This window comes from Prunus avium, chromosome 3 (assembly GCF_965620075.1).
Source record: "Prunus avium chromosome 3, drPruAviu1.hap1.1, whole genome shotgun sequence".
In the NCBI taxonomy this organism is placed as follows: domain Eukaryota; kingdom Viridiplantae; phylum Streptophyta; class Magnoliopsida; order Rosales; family Rosaceae; genus Prunus; species Prunus avium.
The window spans coordinates 2417356-2440384 of NC_142286.1; the positions used below are offsets into that span (position 1 = coordinate 2417356).

The window sequence follows — 23029 nt, forward strand, 5'->3', positions numbered from 1 at the left end:
ATCCAGATGAGTAGAGATGAAAATAACAAATCCGGCTCCTACTAGGCCGCACTCGTTACCATCTCTACATGTTGGATTTACTTGTACGGACATGAATTGGGCGTACGTAAATGTTGAGTTTTTGAACTTAAAGATTTGAACTTTATAACCTATTTTAACTAAATGGAGATAATTACCACTACGAAAAAGAAAAAGAGTAATCTTGTGGCCCAACTGACTTTGGACAACGAAAAGGCCTGGGTAGAGTTGGGGCGATGTTTTGCCTTATAAAAACTGCTCCAAGCCCACCTAAAGCCACCCACCCACCCACCCAAAGCCCCTTAATGGAAAATGGGCAAAACATTTGGTATGAGTTGCTAATATTTGAGCAGGCCAATGGCCAAGCCAAGTAATAAAATAAAAATAAAAGGGTTTCAATTCAAGTGTGCCCAATTTGACTTGTTACTTAATCTTTGACTGTTGAATGAGAAAATTTAAAAGACATAGATTACGATGAAAAATCAAAAGCATGATTGAATCCCGCCGCGCTGTGAAAGATGCAGGCCACTTGATCATCTGAGGTCACACCTAACGTTTAGTCCCTTGGGAGATGACAATGGCATCGTTTTCTCCACCTCTAAAATTTGACATCATCTTTGCGAAACGCCAAATGAAAGTACCCTAATCGGTTGAAGAAAATGACATGCATGTTGCTTACTTCGACTGCAAAACCTCTTGCATGTGTGTGAGTGTGATGACGATTCAAAGTGGTCCATATACCTATAATTTCACAGCATCATCGAAAGAATGCGATATAGAAATTTATTCCGGGGAAACCAACTTTAAATTGCAGGATTTTTGGATGTGAGACCTAATATTGTTCATGGTTGTTACAAACTTGGAAGCTTTACTAGCCATAAAAACAAAATATAAAAAATGGATAAGCCTTCCTCGTGTCTAAATGCGTACAGAGCATATAAATATTTATCCAGTAAATGACTTACCGACTCTATATTGATTTCTCTACCTTGATATAAATTTAAGTAAATAATTTAAAATATTTTTTGTTTTTTGTTTTTGCCTCAATTCTAAAAGAATAATTATTACTTTAGAGAGAGGAGAGAGAATTTCCCAAATTAGCGTGACATGGATGATTTGGTGGCCACTCCTAGTCTTGAAATTGTATGCATGATAGATGCATTGAATTCCTTCTTGTCTTTATGGGTAAAGCCAAGTGACTTGAATTCACTATTTTATATATATATATTATGCAATGTAATATTTCAACTTGGTCGACAACTTGTCTTCAAGTGGTACCAATTTAAAGAATTTAATTAAAAAAATGTACACAAGATTATTCCCAGTTGGGAATAAACTAATCATGTCATTATGTGTTCAATTTTGTCATTTGTTCAAGGTCGTTACTTTAAATTACTACAAAATATGCATAGCTTTGGTTTTGGTTTTCGGCATTGGTTCGGGCTTTAGTTTTGGTTGTGGTTTTGATAGTGGCAATTCTTTATATTTCTTCTAACCTAGTACGTCCTTTAAGTTTATTTAAACTAATTAAAAGCCCTAAACATCCACCAACTAATCCTTCAGTTTATTTCAACTGGGCTCTACAATGAAATTGGATGACAGCTCAAGAGAGAGTTGAGAAATAACAGATGAGCAAAGTCTAAAATATCGATAATATCGATGAAATATCAAGGATATTAACGTTTTTTCAGGTTTAGGATATTTTGAAACATATATATACACATATTGTATAATTATTGATAATATCCTCAATATTATTGGAAAATATCGACGTTGATAATTTCTCACAAGCTTTAACAACATTTGGCCAAAATATTGCGATAATATCGATAAATATAAAAAATATAGCTATATGGACAACTTCGACCAATCTAGGATCCGTATAGATGACATGTTAACAACTACATGCAAATTTTTTTTGGGAATTTATCATTTGATGACTATTCTTCACAATATACTTACTCCACACATAGAGACGTGAGATTAAGGAAAAAAAGAAGACAGCTAGGTTTTGTCGATGAGGAGGACCAAAGAAGATCCTCCACTTGGGCACTTGGGCACTTGGGCACTTGATTTAAGATTATTTGTATATAATATGGTAGTACGTACTAATGGTTCTACCTGGTAATTATTATTAAATATCCCAAAGAATATTTATAGAACCAAATGTCAATAAGTGAATTATGAAAGAGTGCAGAGCACAAGCTCCTCTTCCACCTCATCACCCTCCTGAACCTTCTGGGATCCTTCCCACAAGTATTAGTATATGTTAATATAAAATCATCAGAATAATATCTTCATTTGTTTGCATTATAAATTATAATCAACGTTGGAGAGGACACTTAAGTCGGCAACTAAACTAAATTTATAGGCTCACTTGATGATGAGGAATGGGGGACAAAATGGGACAAAAAGCTGCAAATGCGTTTTGTTTAGCAACAAACAAATGAAAATAGTGATAGCATGTGACAAAACTTGATTTACATGAAAAGGTGTGGATAAGATAAGATCATTTGAAGAACATATTTTAAAGTTTAAACTACTTTAAACCAAATTATCTCATCCATCTTTTTCCATGTATCTGCTATATTTGTTGAAGATGATAGTCAATTGGTGCATATCTATTATCTTTTGGTGTTTACGGACAGTGAATTGGCTTTGTTACAACATAGTTGCAATTCGACTGATTTAGTTTCTTTATTTTTATAATAAATCGCAAAAACTCTTTTCAAAGGTTTTTTATTAATGTAGTTTTCATATTTCATTTGTGAGAATTTTTCACCTCTTCTTTGTGAGAGTTCTTATTTGTATTGTTTAGGTTTGGTTTTTCTAAGTCTTATCTCTTTTTGATTTGCAATCTTAGTTGGGATATTTATATTATAATTTTTTCGGCTGCGTGATCGTTAGCGAAGACGCACTAAATTGTCTTAATATTAAGGTTAAATTTCTTTGTAATTACAATGGCACTTTGCAGCCAGTTTTTTGTCCCTTTATATCTAGTATATTATCCCATAATTTTTCAACAAAACAAAACCCAATTACCGGACCCAAAGAAAAAAAAGAGTTTAACTTCCTATTATAAGGTTAAAAATTTGTGCATGAATCACATAATTAATCAAACTTAATCCTAATTACAGCATCCATTGCAAAATCGTGTAGAAGTGTGAATTCCACATACCCACTTGGTAGAAGGTGCCCAAGCAAGTTGGACCATGAAATGAAAGAATGCTTATAACATGGCAAAATAATACAACCGCACGTCAACCAAGTCATAGAAAAAGGTTCATCTTATATCATTCACGAAGAATGAAACTTCCGCATAAATACAATACAGAATGAGCCTCACAAAAATGTCGATCAAATATCTATCACTGTGATATTTCCCATTTGAACGAAAAAAAGAGAGTCCCCACACCGAATAAGGGTCCCACTCATTTCTTTATTTTAACTTTTCAAGATTTGTCGCTTAGTTTTTTCCTATCTTTTTCATTCCTCGTTTAATTGCACCATATTCTGATGCATGAACCTCCTTTCCTCCGTTGCTTAATTATATATTTTCTTGAGAGACCTCACCGTGTACAGTAACTTTTCAGATTACCGCGGTAAAACAGTAGTTTTTTCCCCTTCCCATTTCACCCCTCTTCAGTGTATGAATTTGATGATTGCCATGTTGCTCTTCTGAGTTTTTTTTACATTGGTGGGTAACTGGTCAACAACAGATTGATCCACCAATTACGTTACGACAAGTCGATGGTGTAGAATTGAGAGAGAAATTCTGCTTACAAACTTGTAAACATGACCCGGAGCTACCCAATATATCATGATTGGAGAAATTAATGAAGAACATAAGCATGATTCAAGGTATATACCGTGATATATAAGTTGAACACATGACTAATATTGAGAGGTTAGTTGTTTATCCGTCGTTACTCGATATAAATTTCACAATACACGCTACGTACATTAATTAATGACTGAAAGTCGCCGACACGTACGGAAATTCTAGATGATATGGCTAGCACAAGAAAAGTTTGTAACGACGCGTTTAAAGTGGGGTAAAGAAATAACACACATCGCAACTTATAATGAAGGTAATTTTGTTTACAAGTCAAAAAAGGGTTTCTATGTGACCAAACCACTTTGCAAGATGTGCACGTTTCTGATTCCCGGGCACAGAACATGTGTTGTTGACACTGTTTCTTCTGTTTTTGACCAACACGTACGTGCAAAGGTTGAGTTAAGAAAATCATCTCATAAATCAGTGGCTTATGCATGCATGGGTTATAATCTCTCCCTAATTAAGATGTCAAAACGACGTCACTGTTCGAAATGAAATGGTCAGGAATTAAAAATGGACTTGATTTTGTGAAACTCGTGAATTCAAGAAAAGTTAGGTGTGGTTCAAACATTTAAATGATTTTCCAGTCAAAATAGGGTAAAGGTAAACCAGTCCTCCTCATAGAGGTGGACTTATGAAAGTTAGGTAAGATCTCTAGCTAGCTATCTCAATAAATAAGGCCCACGAAAGGTAATAAATCCTCCAAATTTTTGCTACCTAATCTTGAAAATCCACCTTTTTAAAATAATAATATAGGAGGTTATTAAAGTAATTTTTCTCTAATTAAATCCGAATATACAATCGAGAGTCATCGTATTTGTTGAAGAATGTAAAAGTTTCACACTAGAAATTTGACAAGATAAAATACAATGTATAATGAGTGGTTCCGCTAGTAATATTGTCAAAACATTTTGTGATAAAATCTCACTCTTAGTAGTCTCATTTAATTTTTATTTATTTGCAGCAAATGAGATATTGTCAAGTAATTTCTACCAAAAAGCTTTGATAGGTGTAAATAATGATGAAATTCTTTTTTATACAAAATTCGTCAGATTTTCTTCCACATTCCACAATATCTGAGGTTTTTAATGACCTCCGAAGCCAAATTTGCCAATGGAAAATTCCAAAAGGCGAGAAATGCCATTGCGAAGTTCCAACCTATCTCTATCTCTGCATTATGCAATGAGTAAACATCATTAGTACTTTCTCAAGAGTTAATACACACTCACACCGATTAATAAAGGAGACAAATTATAGGATGTTCTATGCGTATGAACGACTAACGTTAACAAAAATGTCATTTTCTTTATGTACATAATTAGGAGCATTTATCGGCACATGTTGTAATCAGAAATAAAAGTAGATTTGATATATTTGCCTCCAAAAGTCCAAAAGAATATATCGGTGCACACAAAGTTGTATATGTCTAGAAATGTCCAATGCAATACGAACACGCACGCAACTTTCTATTTTTTTTTATGAACTCCCTTTCATAGATTTCTTATTTAAGTTCAAATTTACCTTTCATTTGAGTGAGAACGTTAATAGAATAGAATATAGTTTTGGTAAAGAATCGGGAAGTAAAAAAATAAATTCATCCTCATATAAATCCCACAAATTCGTCTGCTACTTTTGCTTTCTACTTTGTATTTTCATAGGCCACTAAGAGCATCTCCAAGGCAGCGGCGGACTCAGGAATTTTTCAGCGGAGGTGCAATTTTTAAAAGCTAAGAGCTCAATAAAAAAATTTAAAAAAGAAAAAGAAAAAAAAAAACATCCTTATCATTTAATCAATACTAATGTTATTCATAATTAATTAAAAAAATAACATACAATTAACCTACAATTGTTGCGTCGTCTTTGTTGACTTTGTTGTCCTTTTGGGGCTGGGGAGAGACGAGGTCGACCTTATTCTTGGTCTTGGTGGCCAGCTCGTCTCTCAGCTTTGTGGGGTCCACTTTTCCAACCACCGTCAGTTTGTTCGCTTGGCCCGCAGATTTCACCGACTCAGCGCCTGTGTTGCATATATAATACACACAACTTAAAAACCATCCCAGAAATGAAACAAAATAATAATAATAATTGAATCTAATTGTGGATGAGATTCAACCCATAAAGTAGAAACAGAGCATAATCTGAATCAAATTCCTTTGGAATATTACTTTTTCCATGCACCAAAATAGAGAAAATAAAAAGAAGACAATTTCATGAGGAGTAAAGAGAGATCAGAATCTCTGAAGACAAAATTTGAAGGAAATCTGATAAACTGGGGTTGAATGATTTTACCTTGAGAAGATTTGACCCATTTGACAATCTTAGAGGAGCTGGGGCCGTCCTTCTTCTTCTCACCCCCGTCGTTGTTCTTGTTCTTGTTCTCGACGCCATTGCTGTTGTTCTTCTGCATGAAACCCAAAAACAAACACCAAAACCATTACTCAAACACAAACCCATCAAGCAAACGCAAGCATATAGAGAGAAAATAAGGGCTAAATCAAACGATAGAGAATCAGAGGCGGATGAATTGGGTCTCACCTTGGCCATTGACAATGGCCCAGTCACTTGTGCATTTCGTCGAACACCTCATGTGCATGGCTGGTCTGAAGCAGAGGTGCAACTCCAGCACCTGTAATGGCGATTTCCAGCGACCGGAGGTGCGGGCGCGCCTCCTTGCGCCTGCACAGGTCCGCCACTGCTCCAAGGGATATGTCAAATACCAAACATCAAATTTAAATTTGATGGTTGATGTGGCAATTTGACATTTACACAGTTTTACACTCCACCCGATATGTCAAATAAATAATTAATGTAACTGTCAAATCATTTAAGATAAAGAATAAAAAAATAATAAATGAAAATAACAACGAGCTATCTTTAAAAAATAATAAAATATTCATTTGACATCTTGCTTTTGGGATGTCAAAAATAACAGCTGAACCTTCAGCCTTCATTCCACATCAGTTTTGACAATTCCGTTGGAGTAAGATGATATATTATTTCTAGCTGTTAAATGTCTATGTGGCACTTTTGACATATCGGTTGGAGATGCTCTAAATGAGCAGCGGTAAATTTAAAAGCATCACAGAAGGGCGTTCGAGAACAAAAGCAGCGGCGGCATATGTAAATCTCCGTGTTAAATAAGGGCAAGAAAGTAAAAGAATCCGCCCCGGCCCTTTGCACGCAAGAAAGTATATATAAACCCTCATTTTACTCAGCAGAAAATAACAAAAGCATTTCTCTTTTAACTCGTTTCGTTTCCAAAACACAAAACCAGTCGTATACATTTTAGTCTGAAAAATCCCAGCTTTCCGATTTTCCGACACCTTTTCCAGCTGCAAAGTCCTCTGAGAAACAGCAAAAATGTGTGGAGGTGCTATAATATCCGATTTCATAGCGCCGACTCGGTCGCGGCTCACCGCCGACTACCTCTGGCCCGATCTCAAAAAATCCAGTTCGGGAAAGCGGTTCTCGAAGCCACTCAGGCCCGAAATCGTTGACTTAGACGACGACTTCGAGGCTGATTTCCAGGAATTCAAGGACGAGTCTGATGTGGACGAAGATGATGACATGGTTGAGGCCAAGCCCTCTGCTTTCTCTGCTGGAAAGCCCTCTTCTGCTCGTAGTAAGCCTTACCTCTTATCGTCGTTGTTTCTTGAGCATTTACATCATTTGTGTGTTTGTTGTGTGTATTGATTGATTCTGTGATGCATGTATTGGGTTTTTGGTTTAAGGGGTGGATTGATGTTAGAAATGCTATTTTTGAATATTTTATGTCATAGGTTCTGGAACTCTGGTGATTCAATCTGTTGGATTATTTTGTTTCATACGAAAATTGAGTTGCTGATTTTTCTGCTCATGGGGTAGACAGTAATTATTTTTTGTTTATAAATATTTTCCGATTTAATTTATGAAATTTTGTGGCTTCCAAAGTGGCTGAATGTTCTGAGTAAATTTTGTTTTGTATAAAATTTCTATTTAGTTTTGCTATTGTTCTATAGCAAACAGCTTTTTTCACTTGTTAAAAAAATAATAGATGTGTAATATTGAGTATATGTGTAAGCTGATCGCTTTAGAAAAGAAGTTTGTTTTAATAATTTTTTTTTTTTTTTTGATGAGGTATTTGTTAGGTGGGTAGGGAAAGATCTTGGTGATCTTGTATGATTTTGATCAATTACTTTTTGTTTATTAATTTTTAGGGAGGGGGAAAATAGAATTTTAATGTAAGGAATCGTCACTGTAGATTTTCATTGCTCTTAAAATAATATTTGTAGGAATTCTCAATTTTTGTTCATTATCTCTAGCTAGTAAGAGATTAATATTTGGTTTATGGTCGATTTTGCAAATAATCAAATATCAGGCTGGGATCCATAGTGAACTGGAATTTCCAGAGTCAAGTCCGGAATATATTTCTATTGATCCATAGGAGATGGTATCTTCATTTTTTTTCCTTCGATTATTTTTATTTTTATTTGTAAAAGTTACTATTTGCTTGTTATACCTTATGTCCTGTCAAGTTATTCTGCTTTTTATGTCATGTGATGATCATGCTTGTAGCAATATGAAGAGATCAAAGTTTCTTCTTTTCAATATCTTTGTCATATGCGATAATATTAAGCTTTTGTTCTTTTTCATATTGTATCAGATCGCATCTGGTATAACTATGATCCAGGCGTTTGTTTTCATTTTTTTCTTGGGGTCATAGGTGATGGAGTGAAGGTTTTTCTCTTTGAATCCTTATGGCTGTGTACCTAAACATGTTCTGAATCCTTTTGATCAATACATGAGTGTATTTTTTCATGTGATTGACATCGAAGAAGATTAATGAACTTTCTTAGTGTATTTTATCCTTGTCTTTGATATATTTCTTCTTCCAGTTATTGAAGGCTCTACGACTGTGAAATCAGTGGAGTTCAATGGGCAGGCTGAGAAATCTGCAAAGAGAAAGAGGAAGAACCAGTACAGGGGAATTCGCCAGCGCCCATGGGGTAAGTGGGCTGCAGAGATCCGAGACCCAAGAAAAGGGGTCCGGGTTTGGCTTGGAACTTTCAACACTGCGGAAGAAGCTGCAAGGGCTTATGATGCCGAGGCACGTAGAATTCGTGGCAAGAAAGCCAAGGTTAATTTTCCTGAAGAAACCCCACGATCTTCTGCAAAGCGTTCTGTCAAGGCAAATCCTCAGAAAATGCTACCCAAGACAAACATGAATGCCATTCAGCCTAATCTGAACCAGAATATCAATTTTGTGAATGACCCAAATCAGGACTACTACAATGCTATGGGTTTTCTGGATGAAAAGCCGCCAACTAATAACTTTGGGTATATGTCCACCTTCCCGGCCAATGGGGATGTTGCGCTGAAATCCTCTACTCCATCCGATGCTGTCCCGCTGTATTTCAGCTCTGATCAGGGAAGCAATTCTTTTGATTGTTCTGACTTTGGCTGGGGAGAACAAGGTTCAAAGACTCCAGAAATATCATCTGTTCTTTCATCTGTTATGGAAGAAAGTGATGACTCACTGTTTCTGGAGGATGCTAGCCCAACGAAGAAACTGAAGTCTAACCCAGAGGATCTGGTGCCTGTTCAGGATAATGCAGGAAAGACACTGACTGATGAGCTCTCAGCATTTGAGATGAAGTACTTTCAGACGCCATATCTTGATGGGAGCTGGGATGCTTCAGTGGACGTCTTCCTCAGTGCAGATGCAACTCAGGATGGTGGCAACTCAGTGGACCTTTGGAGCTTCGATGACCTGGTTGGGGGAGGTTTCTGAGCGAACTTTTCCCCATCCATTCTATTTTATGTAAATAAAGCTACATGTTAGTGAGTTCGATTCTGCATCAGCTTCTACATTGTTTAATTTTCTGTTTCATGTTCACTCTCATTTTATTCAGAAAGAGATCCTTTTTGCTTTTTTACTTGTGGTTGCAGGATGGTTTTCTCTGGGTTTGGAGTGCAAGCTGTTGAACATGCATAAGGCTTGTATGGGGAGTATTTTAAGCCGTAGCAATGGTCAATGGAGAGCATATAGGTATTAGGTTTACTTTCGCCTCCAAAGACTTAGAATTTGGGTTGCTGAACTTGATGTTTGTATTCATGACATTGTGTGAGTGAGCTTATGATGGATGATACTGAAACCTGATAATTGTGAACTTCCGTTAAATTTATTTAGGTCCTACTTTTTACAAGAGGCCATCAAATTTTGCATATGTTTTACATTGTTGCTGTTAGGATCTTTTCTTTGTGGAGAAAAACTCAACTAGTTTCTTAGCTTAAAGTTCTTCATATCGACCTCGGGTGGTTGAAGACTTGTAGTGAAGGCAACAAGATGTGTTTGACATCTGACCTTGGGAAGACGGAATTACCAAAAGACGCTGCCATTTCTGTTCATAAGTTAAGAGTATGTGGGGAAACTTTTCTCAGATGTCTGGAGTATATTATGACATTAGCTTATGCATGTGGCATGGAATTGGCTGTAGCCTCCAGGTTTTATGGTTTTGGCATATGCCTCACTCAGCCATGTGAAGAGTGTTTTTGCATGTCTGCCACATGTTATCTCTCTCATGAATGGTTAAATTTTGAAGGATACGACCGACATGTGGCACTAGGGTGATGGATTTTTGTGTCCTCTCTGCCTTCATATATATATATATATATGCTTCATCAGCCAAGAAATAGACAAATCAGTATGGGACTCAGAGGCGGAGGGTAGCAGAAAAGCATAGCAGAAGAGAAGCATCATCATTTAAGCACCACCCTCTATGCATGCTCTCAGAGTGATTCGGATGACTCTTTCTTTACTCACATGTTTCCGTGCAAAAAGCTTACAACTAGGGCAAATGACCAATTGGGTGGGGGAGGGACCCTGGTGGGTTTTGATTTGGTGGATCTCTAGGTTGATGGGATTGGGCGGCTGTGATTTGACCTTTAAAAAATGTGGGTTTGAATTAGTGAGTCTGTAATGAGAGATGGTTAAGTTTCATGGATCATTAACTAATGGGTAGAATACAAGGGAAGTTGTACCTACCACACCAACCTCTTTTGGCTTCTCAAGCTTTCGATGGTAAATGGGAGCACCTCACCTACCCAAACGAAGTGTTTTAGAAGAATCACAATATAAAAAACCAAATAAACATAGAAATGCCCCCATTTGGATGACCTTTCAGGCTCGTAATAAATCAGTCTAATATTATATGTTCTGAGAATGTTCCTACTGATGTTTCAGTTTCGAGAAAACTTACATACACCGGGTTGATATAATTTCACTCATCACGTAACTAAATTGGGTGATGACCGGTGTAGACTTGGGGGTTACGTCAACCCGTTATAGGTAAGTGTCTTCCCTAATTCACAAGTGGGGTTGTAAGAGACTTAGGAGAGCATAAAATTCCCCTTGAAAAGCAAGTTTGAGAAAGTGCTTCCTTGCTTTACAAGTTTCCTCTGTGAGGGTCCTGGTATCACTTTAGAACGGAATAACACAACCTACAGTCGAAAGAAAGACATCAAATTCCTCCTTCCTGTACAAGTATTAGCATATAACAATCAAATAAATCACATAATAGTATAGTCAATTAGCATAAACCCACATGATGATGATCCGCCATGGATGTTTCAATGCACAACTCAAGTTACTTGTGTTGCCAAAAACTCTGCCATGCATATTCTTTCAAAAGATGCAGTTTCTTTCTCCTCTTGTTTGTTACCTTAGCAATAGTTTTTCTTGGTGTAGCTGCATTGATTGTAATTTTCATCATGAAGCCCCAAAGGCCAGTTTTTTCCCTCGAAACTGTGAGCTTGGATATGTATAAGCTCGAAGCCTATTCGGATTCAACCCTGTTTCTTTCATCAGCAATCACATTGACCCTGAATGCTCAAAATCCTAACAAGGTTGGCATCTGGTATAGCCCTTCGCATCTTAAAGTTTTGGATGATGGACTGCCTATAGGAACAATTCGGATTCCCGGGTTTCTTCAGCCTGCTCACAGCAGCAACGTGAGTGTCGAAATAAGGGCTCTGTTTCCATGTTTGAATGTCAGCCAGATTGTGGCAGAGGCTTCATTGCAAGACGATTCAAGGAAAAACATGTTTCAAATGAAAATTGTAGGCGATGTTGGAGCTCACCTCTGGGTGTTTCATATAATTTTGTTGAAGATTAAGGTTTGTAGCATCTCATCATTTGGTCAAAATTAAAGCGTTTAAGCGTGTGTCCGGTATTTCAAGCCTTTCAAGTTATCTAACTCAAAATGAACCATATTTGTTGTGGAATAAATCCCATTCACCAGAATTGGATTGAAAGTCTCATCAAGAAAGAGAACACTCTTTTCTTGATTTGATTCCCTTATTCTGAGCGTGGTTGGGATAATTTTTTGTGTGTGCGTCCAGCGCAATGCTTGAGAGCTCTGAGAGAGGGGATTCGAACTCTGACTTCGAGTGGAGGTCTCAACCATTTTTTTTTGGGGGGTCAAAGGAGGTCTCAACCTTTTTTTCTTCTTTTCACCCTGTTTTTTTGGTAGGTTGCACTGGAGTGTAACATAAGTGTTGATTATAAAGAGCTTACAATGAAAAATGAAGTTTACACCGCTGGAGTTAAACATCACACTGTATGTTTCACCACCCTTAATCACATGGTTTCTTTCCCTTAATTATGGCAATGGTATATGATTTTTGCGTGCACCATTATGATACTTCTCTAACAACTAGCTTCTTTTCAGGCATCTTTTCCTACCAACCCCGACACCATCTTCATCAATTGCGCATTGGCTTTTTACATATGAGAGGTGGAAAATATACTTCAATTGTCAGCAAAAATGAAATTGAACCCAAAACTTAATGGATTCAATCTCTTTCCTTGAACAAATTTCTGGGATATTTCAATGAGCAAGAAATCAAGAACCAAGTAATAAGCTGTAACAGATGTCCTGACGTTCGTTGGTTTAGTGTATATGTTATTTGATGTCTTTTGCTTATGTGGGTTTGGTAAGCAAATTCACATGTTCATGGGAAGGCATCATATATGACCCCATTCTATGTACTTTGGATGATTTGGTTCATCTCAAATCTAGAGAACACCTAATCAACTATTCTTCAGACCAATCAAGTCCCAGATTAATGTTGTTTGATGGGTTTGTTTACCAATTAGGTAACACTCGTTTTTTTGTGGTTGGCTTTTTATTGAGTGAGCAAAACTCACTTACCAAATTTACCTTTGTTGCTTGTCTCTTTGGGAACATTTATGCCCACTTAATTTTTGTGAGTTTGAATACTTCATACGTAATGCTTATTTCCCAAATTTATGTTGCCATATGAATACTCTTTTATCTTTCTTTCCCCACTAGTAGCATAAATTACTTGGCAAAAACTCATTTCATAAATGGTTCAGATTCGTAGTCTGACAATATAAACATTTTATGTTGCCAAACAGTCTCACAGGAGAACATTTTCCCGCTTCAACGTATTAAACTTTTTATTTGGGCCACACAAGTATTCAACTATTAATCATGCATCTTTCACATCAATCACTAATACCCAAAGATAATTAGGTCTCAATCCTCAGGCTAGCTATTTGTCTTTGCCAACACGTTGCCAACACGCAAGGATAATTAGGCACTCCTCCATCCATGTTAATCCACATTTGTAATTAGATGCTATGATAGGGTACATCTTTACATAAACAACAAAATGATAGTTGATAGCTAGCTAGCTTAGCTCTTTAGAACAGATGGGGAATCGAGATCGAAGTGTACAATTTTAAATTAAACAGACTTTTTAAGCGACTATTTTAGGTTTGGGCCATGTGGGAATTCTATATATATGTAGAATATGTATTCTTTATTTGTTACGATTCTTTATTTTCTTTTTTGGATACTTGTAACGATTATTTTAAATCAAAGTCAAATGTACATGTGCCTGATTCATTAAAATACATATATAGGTGGTCCTAATGTTTTTGTCGGCTTAGGCGAACTACCAAAATGTTGTCTTCTACCCTCTATGTATATTTATGTGATTTATTTTTGGAGTAAATTAAAAAAACTTTATGTAATGCATAAATAGAAAATAACAATATGTAATTCACATAAAAATTTTATAAAATGCAAAAAAAATCACATGGGCCTAACTTTTTTAAATTAACATGCGTATGTATATATAGACGTTTATACAAATTGGGGGTGCCTTCAATTTGGAGGCCCTAGCCCGCATGTACCCTAGGCCTCCCATATCCTCATGGTACCTTGATATTATGTGTGTGAGAAAGCCCCTCCTCTTTGTAGTAGTTTAGACTATCGTTTGAATTTTTTTTTTTAAAAAAAAAAACCCGATTTCCATATATATATATATATATCAATAAAATAAAGAAAATCGAAGACTTGGTCTTACAAACAACCTGATTTGAGCCACTTCCGTTCTCAATGACACAGTTGTTTATTGCAAAGGGGAAATTTATAATAATAATTAGATTAGTCAAATGATGTATGTACTGCGCACTTTTGATTTCTTTCCCCACTTCACATGATGTGTAAGGAAGAAAAATTAGGCTTTTAAGTACTCCATGGACCTGGTGTTCATATATTCAAACATTAATGATGACATGCAAGACGCTCATTACACATCTCAAAAAGGTAATAGGGGTCACGTTTAACACTTCCCATTTGCCCAAAAATTGTAGAAATTATAGTGCTATCTTTTCTGACACCATAAAAATCATGTGTATGCGTTCACGGGTGTAAATTTGATATAACATTGTTATTTTTTTTGAATAACTTTTTGGGTATAGTCGTTGTCTAACATGCATCAGAGTATTTTTGATTGGTTTGGCTGCATGTATTTGTTTGTCTCTCTCCCTCTGTATATGTATGCCTTTCCATTTTTACACGTGAATGAGTTTTTAAGCTTGATTTACATCGAATTTTGGGCCTTCTTGTAATCTAACAATGCGTGAGTCATGTTTGCAATCCTTAGAATCAAAGTTTGATTGTTTCTACTATTGCCTTGAAGAGCAGTTGACTTCTCGAATTTGTAGGGGACATCAGTACAGCTCAACACGTTCACATCCAGCAATCCGCCAAGAAACATTTTTTTTTCTTGATGTCGTGTTTTTATTTGCAAGTTGCTAGCTGAAAACTTTTTTGTTTAGGGGAAGGAGAGGCTACCCCTACACTCCGGCCAGGGCAAACCCCAGACCTTTATCAGGAAGGACTTACGCAAGGGCCCATATGCCCCGCAGCCACCTGTATGGATTTACATAAGAATTGTACAGATTACCCACCAAACATACTACTGCTGACAGCGGGACTCGAATTCCGATGGAGTGTCACAATACAGGGACCTTACCAACTGAACCACCCTGTGTTGGCTGCTAGCTGAGAACTTTGCAGTGCCTCTGCAATAATATTTTCTTTGGCTATTAGAAAAAAGGAAACAATATCTGGTTCAAAGTTCAACGCCAAGTATTAGTTTGAGCGATAATTTTCTTTTAATAAATTTTTTTTTGACAAAATGGGTATTTTCAAATTCTCAAATTACTTTGACTTTTGCAATTCATGTAGTTGGATAAGAAGTCTTTTCTTATTCATCAGCCAGATGTATAATTTCACATATATGATGATCAAATAAAACCCTTTAAAACTCATATTGAGTAGAGTAGACTAGCCCAAACTTTTGCATTTAGGAAAGATTACTCATCCAAATTTCAGAGAGAATAAAAAACGAAGTTTTCTGTATAAATTTTGTGGCTCAGATATATTTGCTTGACATTGATGTAAAATATATGCGGTGATCAACAAGTCTGCAGCCATGGCAAAGCCAAGCTCTGTCTCTCTCTTTTTCCTTCTTCATGTAGCTTTAGCAATCTCGACTTGCGGCGGAAGCAAATCTTGGCACTCAAAGCAGCAAGCTGCCTTCTTCATATTTGGAGACTCTTACTTAGACTCTGGCAACAACAACTACATCAACACCACAACTCTTGACCAGGCCAACTTCTGGCCTTATGGAGAAACCTACTTTAAGTTTCCAACTGGAAGATTCTCCGACGGACGTTTGATATCAGACTTTATTGGTGAGATTTGCAAATCTTTTATAATGTGGTCCTTGGTTGTACAAGTCCACTTTTGGTTAGCTAATCTAACATAAAATTTTGTTTTGTCTGCTTATAGTTAATTAATCATGATCTTAATTATCTAATATTTTGTATATTATTTTATATAATTTGCAGCTGAGTATGCTCACCTGCCATTTGTTCCTCCCTTTCTTCAACCGGGCTTTCACCAATACTATGATGGGGTGAATTTTGCATCTTCTGGGGCTGGTGTTCTGGTTGAGACGTTTCAAGGGTCGGTATGTAAGTTTTACATTTGACAGAGAATGATATTGCCATGCTATTTGGTATGAAGTTGTCATTTCATGATGTTTTCCCTTTCTTTTGTCTTAATTGTTAACTTTTGTATTAACTTGTTAAGAAGTAAGAAAATCGAGAAAGTCGTAGGTACATGCAACGGTTGTATCACCTCATCATACTGATATGATACAAGAAACTAATAATGAAATGATGCTTAATCATTGTTAATGGGCTCCATACTCGTATCATTTACATCGACGTGATCTCAAAAAAATTTTGAATTTAAATAATGTAAAGGCCCCCGTAACAATATTTACGTGAGGTCATATTACAATCGTTGCATCTAAGAAATTCTCAAAGTACAAAATGTTTAAAATGAGCCCTTTTGTGTATGAGAGTAGAGAAAATGAAAAATTTTAAGTATCGTATATCTACTTTAGACTCAGAAAGTGTAGCAAAATAGTTATGGAACTTTCATATTCTCCTATTTCAGGTCATTGATCTTAAAACACAACTAAAGTATTATAAGAAGGTAGAGAAGTGGTTCAGACACAAGTTAGGCGATGTTGAAGCCAAAGTGACACTTTCAAGAGCCGTCTACTTGTTTAGCATTGGAACCAACGATTACATCAGCCCTTTCCTAACCAATTCCCCCATATTGAAGTCCTACTCTCAATCACAATATATTGGAATGGTCATTGGCAACTTGACAAGCGTTATCCGAGTATGAATTAGTTAGTAGTTTATTTATCAAGAAATGTTCTATTTTCAAATAATCTGATATGTTATGTTGTCGGTCGAAACGGCACATTTGCACATGATGCTATTTAATCAGTGATGCTGATTGATAGTCTGATAACATAACATATGTAGAGTGCATATGTTCGACTCTAATATATTATGATTGGGTGTGAAATTCGCAGGAAATTTATGCAGGAGGGGGTAGGAAATTTGGGTTCATCAACTTGCCGACCTTGGGTTGTCTTCCGGGCATGAGAATAATCAAGCCAGAAAACAATGGTAGCTGCTTAAAAGAAGTTTCATCACTTGCCAATTTACACAACCAAGCTCTCTCCAAACTTCTGATTCAACTAGGAAACCAGTTGGAGGGTTTCAAATATTCACTCTACGACCTGAGCAGGAATCTTAGGCAGAGAACCAGACATCCCTCCGAATATGGTACGTACTCAATCCACACCAATCATCAAAAAAATTGTCTTATCAATTCAGTGGTTGGACAAACATATGGGTCCTAAGTCTGCAGTCTAATAATCACCAGAGTTTTCAGTACATTGTTGAAAATAGGGCCTGGACCATGCTTATTCTTTCTAGTGAGGGAAGTGGGCCAGGCCGATAAGACAATCCCTTGTACTAGTGTTAGGTGTCTGGTGAACCAACAGGTCCAATAATTTGATGGTGGACCAAGTTCTTTTTTGACCTTGAGCGTACCAATGACAAAAGAGTGCTTGGTATAGTCCTCTATATTCACCCGGGTTACTCTCAACCGTTTATGTAAGTGAAGTTTACAATGCATTAATGATTGAGAGTCACCAACGTGCATGTGGGAGACTATCCCTAACAATTTTCAAAAAATATTGCTAGTCTCCTTTTGTTTTCACTTTTCTTTTTCAATAAAGTAAAGCTGAGCAAATTTTCTAGATCAGTGTACCGACCAAATTGTTGGGTGCATTTAGAAGCCCATGTTCTTGTTTTTTTAATCAACTTACGGGCTCGTTTGGGAATGATTTGTGTAGGAGGTACTTATGTGTTTTCAACAAAACGCTTCTGTTTATGCAAACTTATGTGGTCATCAATCTGTGCTACAAATTAATGCTGAATGTTGTAATTGTTTGTGGTGGAAGGTTTAAAGGAAGGAAAAGCAGCATGCTGTGGGACAGGGCAGTATAGAGGGGTGTTCAGCTGCGGAGGAAAAAGAATAGTAAAGGAGTTCGAATTGTGTGAGAATCCAAATGAACATGTGTTCTGGGATTCTCTCCATCTCACTGAAAAGGTCTACAAGCAATTGGCCAATCAAATGTGGAGTGGTCGGCCATGGGACTCCAATGCCACGGGTCTATACAGTCTCAAGGATCTCTTCCTCCAAGGCTTCTAATTAAGTCCTTGGATCAAATCACAAATCGTGACATATTAAATATTAAATTATTAGTCTTTTTTGAAGTGGTACATTTGATGTAACGCGCTCATTCCACCAGAATTATAACATGTGACTTTGAACATTTCAATATTTGGGAAATTAAAATTAAAATTAGATGGAGCAGCTTAACTGTAATTGAAGATTAGACATGTATCTTTTGCTACTTTGGTTGACCACCGCAGCCAAAATAAGTCTTTGCTTCTGGAAGAACTATGATTAAAAGTGTAAATGTCTTGTTACGAAATTATAAATTATATTTGGTAATTTCAAAGGCAAAACACCAGATTAAATGTGTATTATCTTTTTCAAGTAAAACTGTCCCGATAAACACCCAAAAATATCAAAAATATCAAATATGTCACTATAGTTTTAAACTTTTTTATACAAAAAGAACAAAACTTTATTAGTTTTCAAAGAGTAGTTGTGTATGTAAAAAAAAAATAGGTGAAGTCGTCGTCATCAGTGATGTTTGAGGATTTCTCGGCTTTAATTGATTACTCAATTTTTAAGACACGAGCAAGGTGCTAAGTCTTTATAATTTGAGTCTATTGCTTTTTTTGTATAAATTTAAATTAGTAATGTCCATCAATTGAAAATGTTAGAAAGAAGAAGAAACAGTGGGAAAGATTTAATTTGCACTTTTTCTTTTCTAACCCATCAAGAGCTTAATGTGTCTATCTAAAGATTACTTAAAATACAATCTTAAAAGTTCAACGACCGAGCCCGTATGTGTAGAAATACTCGCTTAATCCCTTAGGATATAGCTTGATTTTTGTATGTGGCTCACCTCTTTATTCAATAAAATTCTATCGCTCATTTGTCAAAAAAATAAAAAAAATAAAAAAAATCAACTCCTTCCATTAGATATATACATATTTATGTTTGGTATTTGATTGGAATAGGAAACAAAAACTATATTCGATTTAAGATTTGAAGTACTCGATCGACTATACTAATGTAAGAGCATCTTCAACCGATGTCAAATTGTCACATGGACATGAAATGGGAAAAATTGAAGGTTATAGTTGCTCTAATTGAGTAGTCAAATCATACATGAATTTGAAGGTTGAAAGAGATATATAAAAAATAACATATCAAAAAGCTTCATGTCAAATATTATTTTAATATTTTTTAGTCATGGACCCCAGTATCATTTACTATCTTTTTAAAGCTTTATGCATCATATGAGCCCAATTTGTTTTTAAAATATATAATAAAATAATATGATATTTGGCATTTCGGGAGAAGTTAAATTTTTTCCAAAGTGTCAAATTGCCACATAAGCCATCAAATTCAAATTTAACATTTAACATTTGGTATCTTCCTTGAAGATGCTGTAAGTAACGGTCCTCTCCATGCCACATGCCACGATTGGCTCTCATTTCAGGCCATTTCTGCTTGAACTGTTATTCTAGTAGGTCTTGTTGTCGAACTTCAAAGAATGGTACCTTCTAAAAATAATTTCTATAAAAAAAGACCATATCAAACACATAAAAATGAAAACAATAATATTTTAAAGTCCGAGAAGAAGGTGGCGGAGAAACAAATTTAAATGCGATAGAGTAAAATATTTGTTTGCTTACGTATCTTCCTTCTGGATTGTTTTGATATGGACTTTTTAGAGAGACTAGGTACGTACTTAATTTTTATACACACAAAAAACAAAGAAAAAGAAAAAAAAAAAAGAAAAGGTCATTGATTTTTATACGCATGGAGAACTGCCTCCAAATGTCTACTTGATTTTTATACACACAAAAAACAAAGAAAAAGAAAAAGAGAAGAAAAGGTCATTGATTTTTATACGCATGGAGAACTGCCTCCAAATGTCCCTATAAATAGCAATTCAAGATAAGTTGAAGATCGAATCTAGCAATTCAGAACAAAGCAAAAAAATAAAAAGAAGAAGAAAAAAAGTATGGCAAATATAAGCTTCCAAGTCTCTGTCTTCGCTTTTTGTACAAGCATTAGCCTTCTTCTCATGGCAACCCAAAGCCAAGGCCATCTTGGGTTTGACAAACATGTACCCCTTTTCTTCTTTGGTGATTCATACTTTGATGCTGGAAATAACAACTATATCAACACTACTCTGCGGGCAAATTATTGGCCATATGGGGACACTTTCTTCAAGTACCCGACTGGTCGATTTTCGGACGGTCGTCTAATTTCAGATTTTATTGGTAAGAGATATACATACTTTACATGAACTCATAGAAATGGTGTCTTATAGTAAAGAATCTGAAATGTTAATAGTACGTAGGTAATTGAAAGTTAAGTATTTTGCTGTTGCAGCTGAGTATGCAGAGTTGCCGTTAATTCCACCATATCTACAACCTGGTAGTCATCAATTTACATATGGAGCAAATTTTGCATCTGCAGGAGCTGGTGCTCTGGTTGAAACTAGCCAAGGTTTGGTATGTGAAATCATTTTGCATGAATTTTTTGTTTATTTTTATTTTATCACTCAGGAAGGAGGGATTCGAAACTTAGATTAGGAATCGAAATACCACTAAATCAAGAGTTAGTTTGGTGCATGAATTTGCTTCGCGAATTAGTTTTTCTATAATGTAAATTACAGATATACTGTACAAGAAAAGTCATAATGCATATATAGGTCAACCCATTTCTTACACCACATTTTTCACATAATTGGGTTCAATGCACCTTTTATAGAGATGTGGTACACCAACCTATGTAGTAGAAAACATGTGGTACATCTAGAAAGTCAATGCTTCCATAAGACTTGCCTACTCTTGGCATGAGGTTTATATTTAGAATAGTCATGTACTTGTAAACTACCCAACCACACATTGAATAGAAGGCTCAAACATTAATTAGAACTTTTTTTTTCTTCTGAAAACTATGACCCTTATGAAAATGGTTACTTAATTTTCTAAAATCTTAACCCTCTTTCAGGTGATAGACCTTCATTCTCAACTCTCATATTTCAAGAGCGTCAAGAGGTTGCTGAGGCAGAAACTAGGGGATGAAGAAGCCAAGGCTCTGCTCTCAAGAGCCGTTTACTTGTTTAGCGTCGGAGGCAACGATTATATTTTCCCTTTCCAGACAAACTCAAGCGTGCTTCGATCCTACTCTCATGAGGAATTTGTAGGCCTGGTGATAGCCAACATCACTGCAGTAATCAAAGTAAATTCCTAGTACATACTTTTAAAAAAAAATGTCTTGATTACATAATATTGTTGTGCATGCATGATGGATATAGTACTAACAAACGAAATATTGATTTTGACGAATTAGGAAATATATAGGGAAGGAGGAAGGAATTTCGGGTTTCTTGGCCTTGATCCTCTTGGTTGTTTACCATATGCAAGAGCAATTGTACAGGGAGAAAGTGGTGCCTGCCTTGAAAAAATTACACCATACGTAAAACTACACAACAAAGCAATTTCCAAACTCCTGCAGAAGCTAGAGAGTGAGCTCAAGGGATTCAGATACTCACTTTCTCAAATTTACGAGTTTTTAATGGAAAGAATAAATCACCCCGCTAAATATGGTACGTATATATCTTGGAAACGAACTAAACTTATGTTGTCAAACCATGAATCTGATGACATTTAATATAGAAATAAGGAATTAATGTTCAATTTTTGTTTTGTGATCGGCAAAGGTTTTGAGGAAGGGAAAGCGGCATGCTGTGGAAGTGGTCCATATGGAGGCATTTATAGCTGTGGAGGGAAGAGAGAGGTGAAAGAGTATGACCTGTGTCATAATGCTAGTGAATATGTCTTCTTTGACTCTGGTCATCCAACTGAAAGGGTCTTTCAGCAGTTTGCCAAGCAATTCTGGAGTGGAACTTCTAATTCCACTACGTCTTACAATCTGAAAGCACTATTTGAAACGTAAGGGCCCTCTATGTATATTTAGGGTACGTGTGAGAATTTTGTTTATTTATTTAGGGTCTTAGACCAATTTTGCCCCCATATGTAATGATAAATGTTTGCTCATTGTTCTACCAAACCGGTTCGTGTATGGTTACATATGAGTGTTTAGTATTGTAAATTCATAACAATTTTTTTTGTGTGTGACGTGGGCAATAATACAGTGGGTTACATATTTATGGGTGTTAAATGTTTTTGGAAATTATTATTAATTGTGTTTGATAAACTGTTCCCGAAAAATGAAACAATTCTCGTATTGTGGAAAATTTTCCTATCAATTCATCAAACACAGTTACCCAAACCCCATGAATACCAAAATCACCCACATGATGAACAAATCATTTAATTGGTTGATAAATTAACCATTTTAGAGAATTTATTAACCCATAAAACTACCAAAACTAAAATACATGGTGTGGAGTGTTGAAGAAAATGTGAACCTCCTAACATAATTTCACCACCATTAATTAAATAATGGGGTTTTATTATTTTAGATTGGACCCATTCGAGACACAGTGTCTCTTAATTACAATCCCTTGCTTCAAGGGAACACCATTTGATTCCATTATAAAGAAACATAACGTGTGTCTTTGGTTTTGCGGCTGCTCCCAAGTCCAACCTTAGGGTGCCTACATATCCCTGGCGGGAATCAAGCCACTCGTAGTTCAAAATTTAGAAATTAATGGGTAAGTGTGGCCCACTAATTTAGAATTCGTGTCTTTGAGACAATTTTGAGATTTTAAGATTTTCATAGGTAAATGACCCATGAGAAAAATTGGAAATTAATGGGTAAA

The 23029-nt window shown here is 36.0% G+C and overlaps 5 protein-coding genes across 8 annotated transcripts; 4 read left to right on the plus strand and 1 right to left on the minus strand.

Moving 5' to 3' along the window:
• Window positions 1-5653: 5653 nt before the first annotated feature.
• Window positions 5654-6536, minus strand: LOC110761704 (heavy metal-associated isoprenylated plant protein 3-like). Its single transcript, XM_021964253.2, has 3 exons — window positions 6389-6536; window positions 6143-6254; window positions 5654-5870 (listed from the first exon to the last, which is right to left on the minus strand). The coding sequence occupies exons 1-3, from the start codon at window positions 6395-6397 to the stop codon at window positions 5692-5694; spliced, it is 300 nt and encodes a 99-aa protein (XP_021819945.2). The 5' UTR covers window positions 6398-6536; the 3' UTR covers window positions 5654-5691.
• Window positions 6537-7066: 530 nt separating this feature from the next.
• On the plus strand, window positions 7067-10050 carry LOC110761702 (ethylene-responsive transcription factor RAP2-12). Of its 3 annotated transcripts, none has more exons than XR_015834459.1 (3): window positions 7067-7475; window positions 8689-9673; window positions 9782-10050. XR_015834459.1 is itself a non-coding variant. In XM_088250171.1 (3 exons), the coding sequence occupies exons 1-2, from the start codon at window positions 7214-7216 to the stop codon at window positions 9621-9623; spliced, it is 1197 nt and encodes a 398-aa protein (XP_088106297.1). In that variant the 5' UTR covers window positions 7067-7213; the 3' UTR covers window positions 9624-9669; window positions 9782-10050. The 3 variants fall into 3 exon arrangements, 2 of the variants coding, with proteins under 2 accessions (XP_088106297.1, XP_021819942.1); XM_088250171.1 differs by having other exon boundaries at window positions 8689-9669; XM_021964250.2 differs by having other exon boundaries at window positions 7069-7475; window positions 8728-9669.
• Window positions 10051-10200: 150 nt separating this feature from the next.
• On the plus strand, window positions 10201-13117 carry LOC110761646 (uncharacterized). Its single transcript, XM_021964181.2, has 3 exons — window positions 10201-12007; window positions 12364-12450; window positions 12562-13117. Exons 1-3 carry the CDS (start codon window positions 11453-11455, stop codon window positions 12622-12624), a joined length of 705 nt encoding a protein of 234 aa, XP_021819873.2. The 5' UTR covers window positions 10201-11452; the 3' UTR covers window positions 12625-13117.
• A 1293-nt stretch (window positions 13118-14410) lies between these two features.
• On the plus strand, window positions 14411-18535 carry LOC110761703 (GDSL esterase/lipase 5-like). 2 transcript variants are annotated; one of them, XM_088249752.1, is made up of 6 exons: window positions 14411-14469; window positions 14985-15905; window positions 16062-16183; window positions 16678-16908; window positions 17108-17363; window positions 18047-18535. In XM_088249752.1, exons 2-6 carry the CDS (start codon window positions 15644-15646, stop codon window positions 18295-18297), a joined length of 1122 nt encoding a protein of 373 aa, XP_088105878.1. In that variant the 5' UTR covers window positions 14411-14469; window positions 14985-15643; the 3' UTR covers window positions 18298-18535. The 2 variants fall into 2 exon arrangements, with proteins under 2 accessions (XP_088105878.1, XP_021819944.2); XM_021964252.2 differs by lacking the exon at window positions 14411-14469 and having other exon boundaries at window positions 14652-15905.
• A 1672-nt stretch (window positions 18536-20207) lies between these two features.
• On the plus strand, window positions 20208-22461 carry LOC110761690 (GDSL esterase/lipase 1-like). The gene is made up of 5 exons (XM_021964234.2): window positions 20208-20516; window positions 20629-20750; window positions 21253-21483; window positions 21595-21850; window positions 21965-22461. Exons 1-5 carry the CDS (start codon window positions 20255-20257, stop codon window positions 22198-22200), a joined length of 1107 nt encoding a protein of 368 aa, XP_021819926.2. The 5' UTR covers window positions 20208-20254; the 3' UTR covers window positions 22201-22461.
• Window positions 22462-23029: the final 568 nt, after the last annotated feature.

What these genes read in the sequence shown, in the direction of transcription:
- LOC110761703 (XM_088249752.1), top strand. Translation starts at nt 15,644, where the DNA reads ATGGCAAAGCCAAGCTCTGTCTCTCTCTTTTTCCTTCTTCATGTAGCT. An exon ending in TTTGATATCAGACTTTATTG is followed by an intron (nt 15,906 to 16,061) that starts GTGAGATTTGCA and finishes TATAATTTGCAG; the next exon opens with CTGAGTATGCTCACCTGCCA. An exon ending in CAGACATCCCTCCGAATATG is followed by an intron (nt 17,364 to 18,046) that starts GTACGTACTCAA and finishes TTGTGGTGGAAG; the next exon opens with GTTTAAAGGAAGGAAAAGCA.
- LOC110761690 (XM_021964234.2), top strand. Translation starts at nt 20,255, where the DNA reads ATGGCAAATATAAGCTTCCAAGTCTCTGTCTTCGCTTTTTGTACAAGC. An exon ending in TCTAATTTCAGATTTTATTG is followed by an intron (nt 20,517 to 20,628) that starts GTAAGAGATATA and finishes TTGCTGTTGCAG; the next exon opens with CTGAGTATGCAGAGTTGCCG. An exon ending in AAATCACCCCGCTAAATATG is followed by an intron (nt 21,851 to 21,964) that starts GTACGTATATAT and finishes TGATCGGCAAAG; the next exon opens with GTTTTGAGGAAGGGAAAGCG.
- LOC110761646 (XM_021964181.2), top strand. Translation starts at nt 11,453, where the DNA reads ATGGATGTTTCAATGCACAACTCAAGTTACTTGTGTTGCCAAAAACTC. An exon ending in TAATTTTGTTGAAGATTAAG is followed by an intron (nt 12,008 to 12,363) that starts GTTTGTAGCATC and finishes TTTTTTTGGTAG; the next exon opens with GTTGCACTGGAGTGTAACAT. An exon ending in CTGGAGTTAAACATCACACT is followed by an intron (nt 12,451 to 12,561) that starts GTATGTTTCACC and finishes GCTTCTTTTCAG; the next exon opens with GCATCTTTTCCTACCAACCC.
- LOC110761704 (XM_021964253.2), bottom strand. An exon ending in ATGGGTCAAATCTTCTCAAG is followed by an intron (nt 5,871 to 6,142) that starts GTAAAATCATTC and finishes TATGCAACACAG; the next exon opens with GCGCTGAGTCGGTGAAATCT.
- LOC110761702 (XM_088250171.1), top strand. Translation starts at nt 7,214, where the DNA reads ATGTGTGGAGGTGCTATAATATCCGATTTCATAGCGCCGACTCGGTCG. An exon ending in AAAGCCCTCTTCTGCTCGTA is followed by an intron (nt 7,476 to 8,688) that starts GTAAGCCTTACC and finishes GAACTTTCTTAG; the next exon opens with TGTATTTTATCCTTGTCTTT.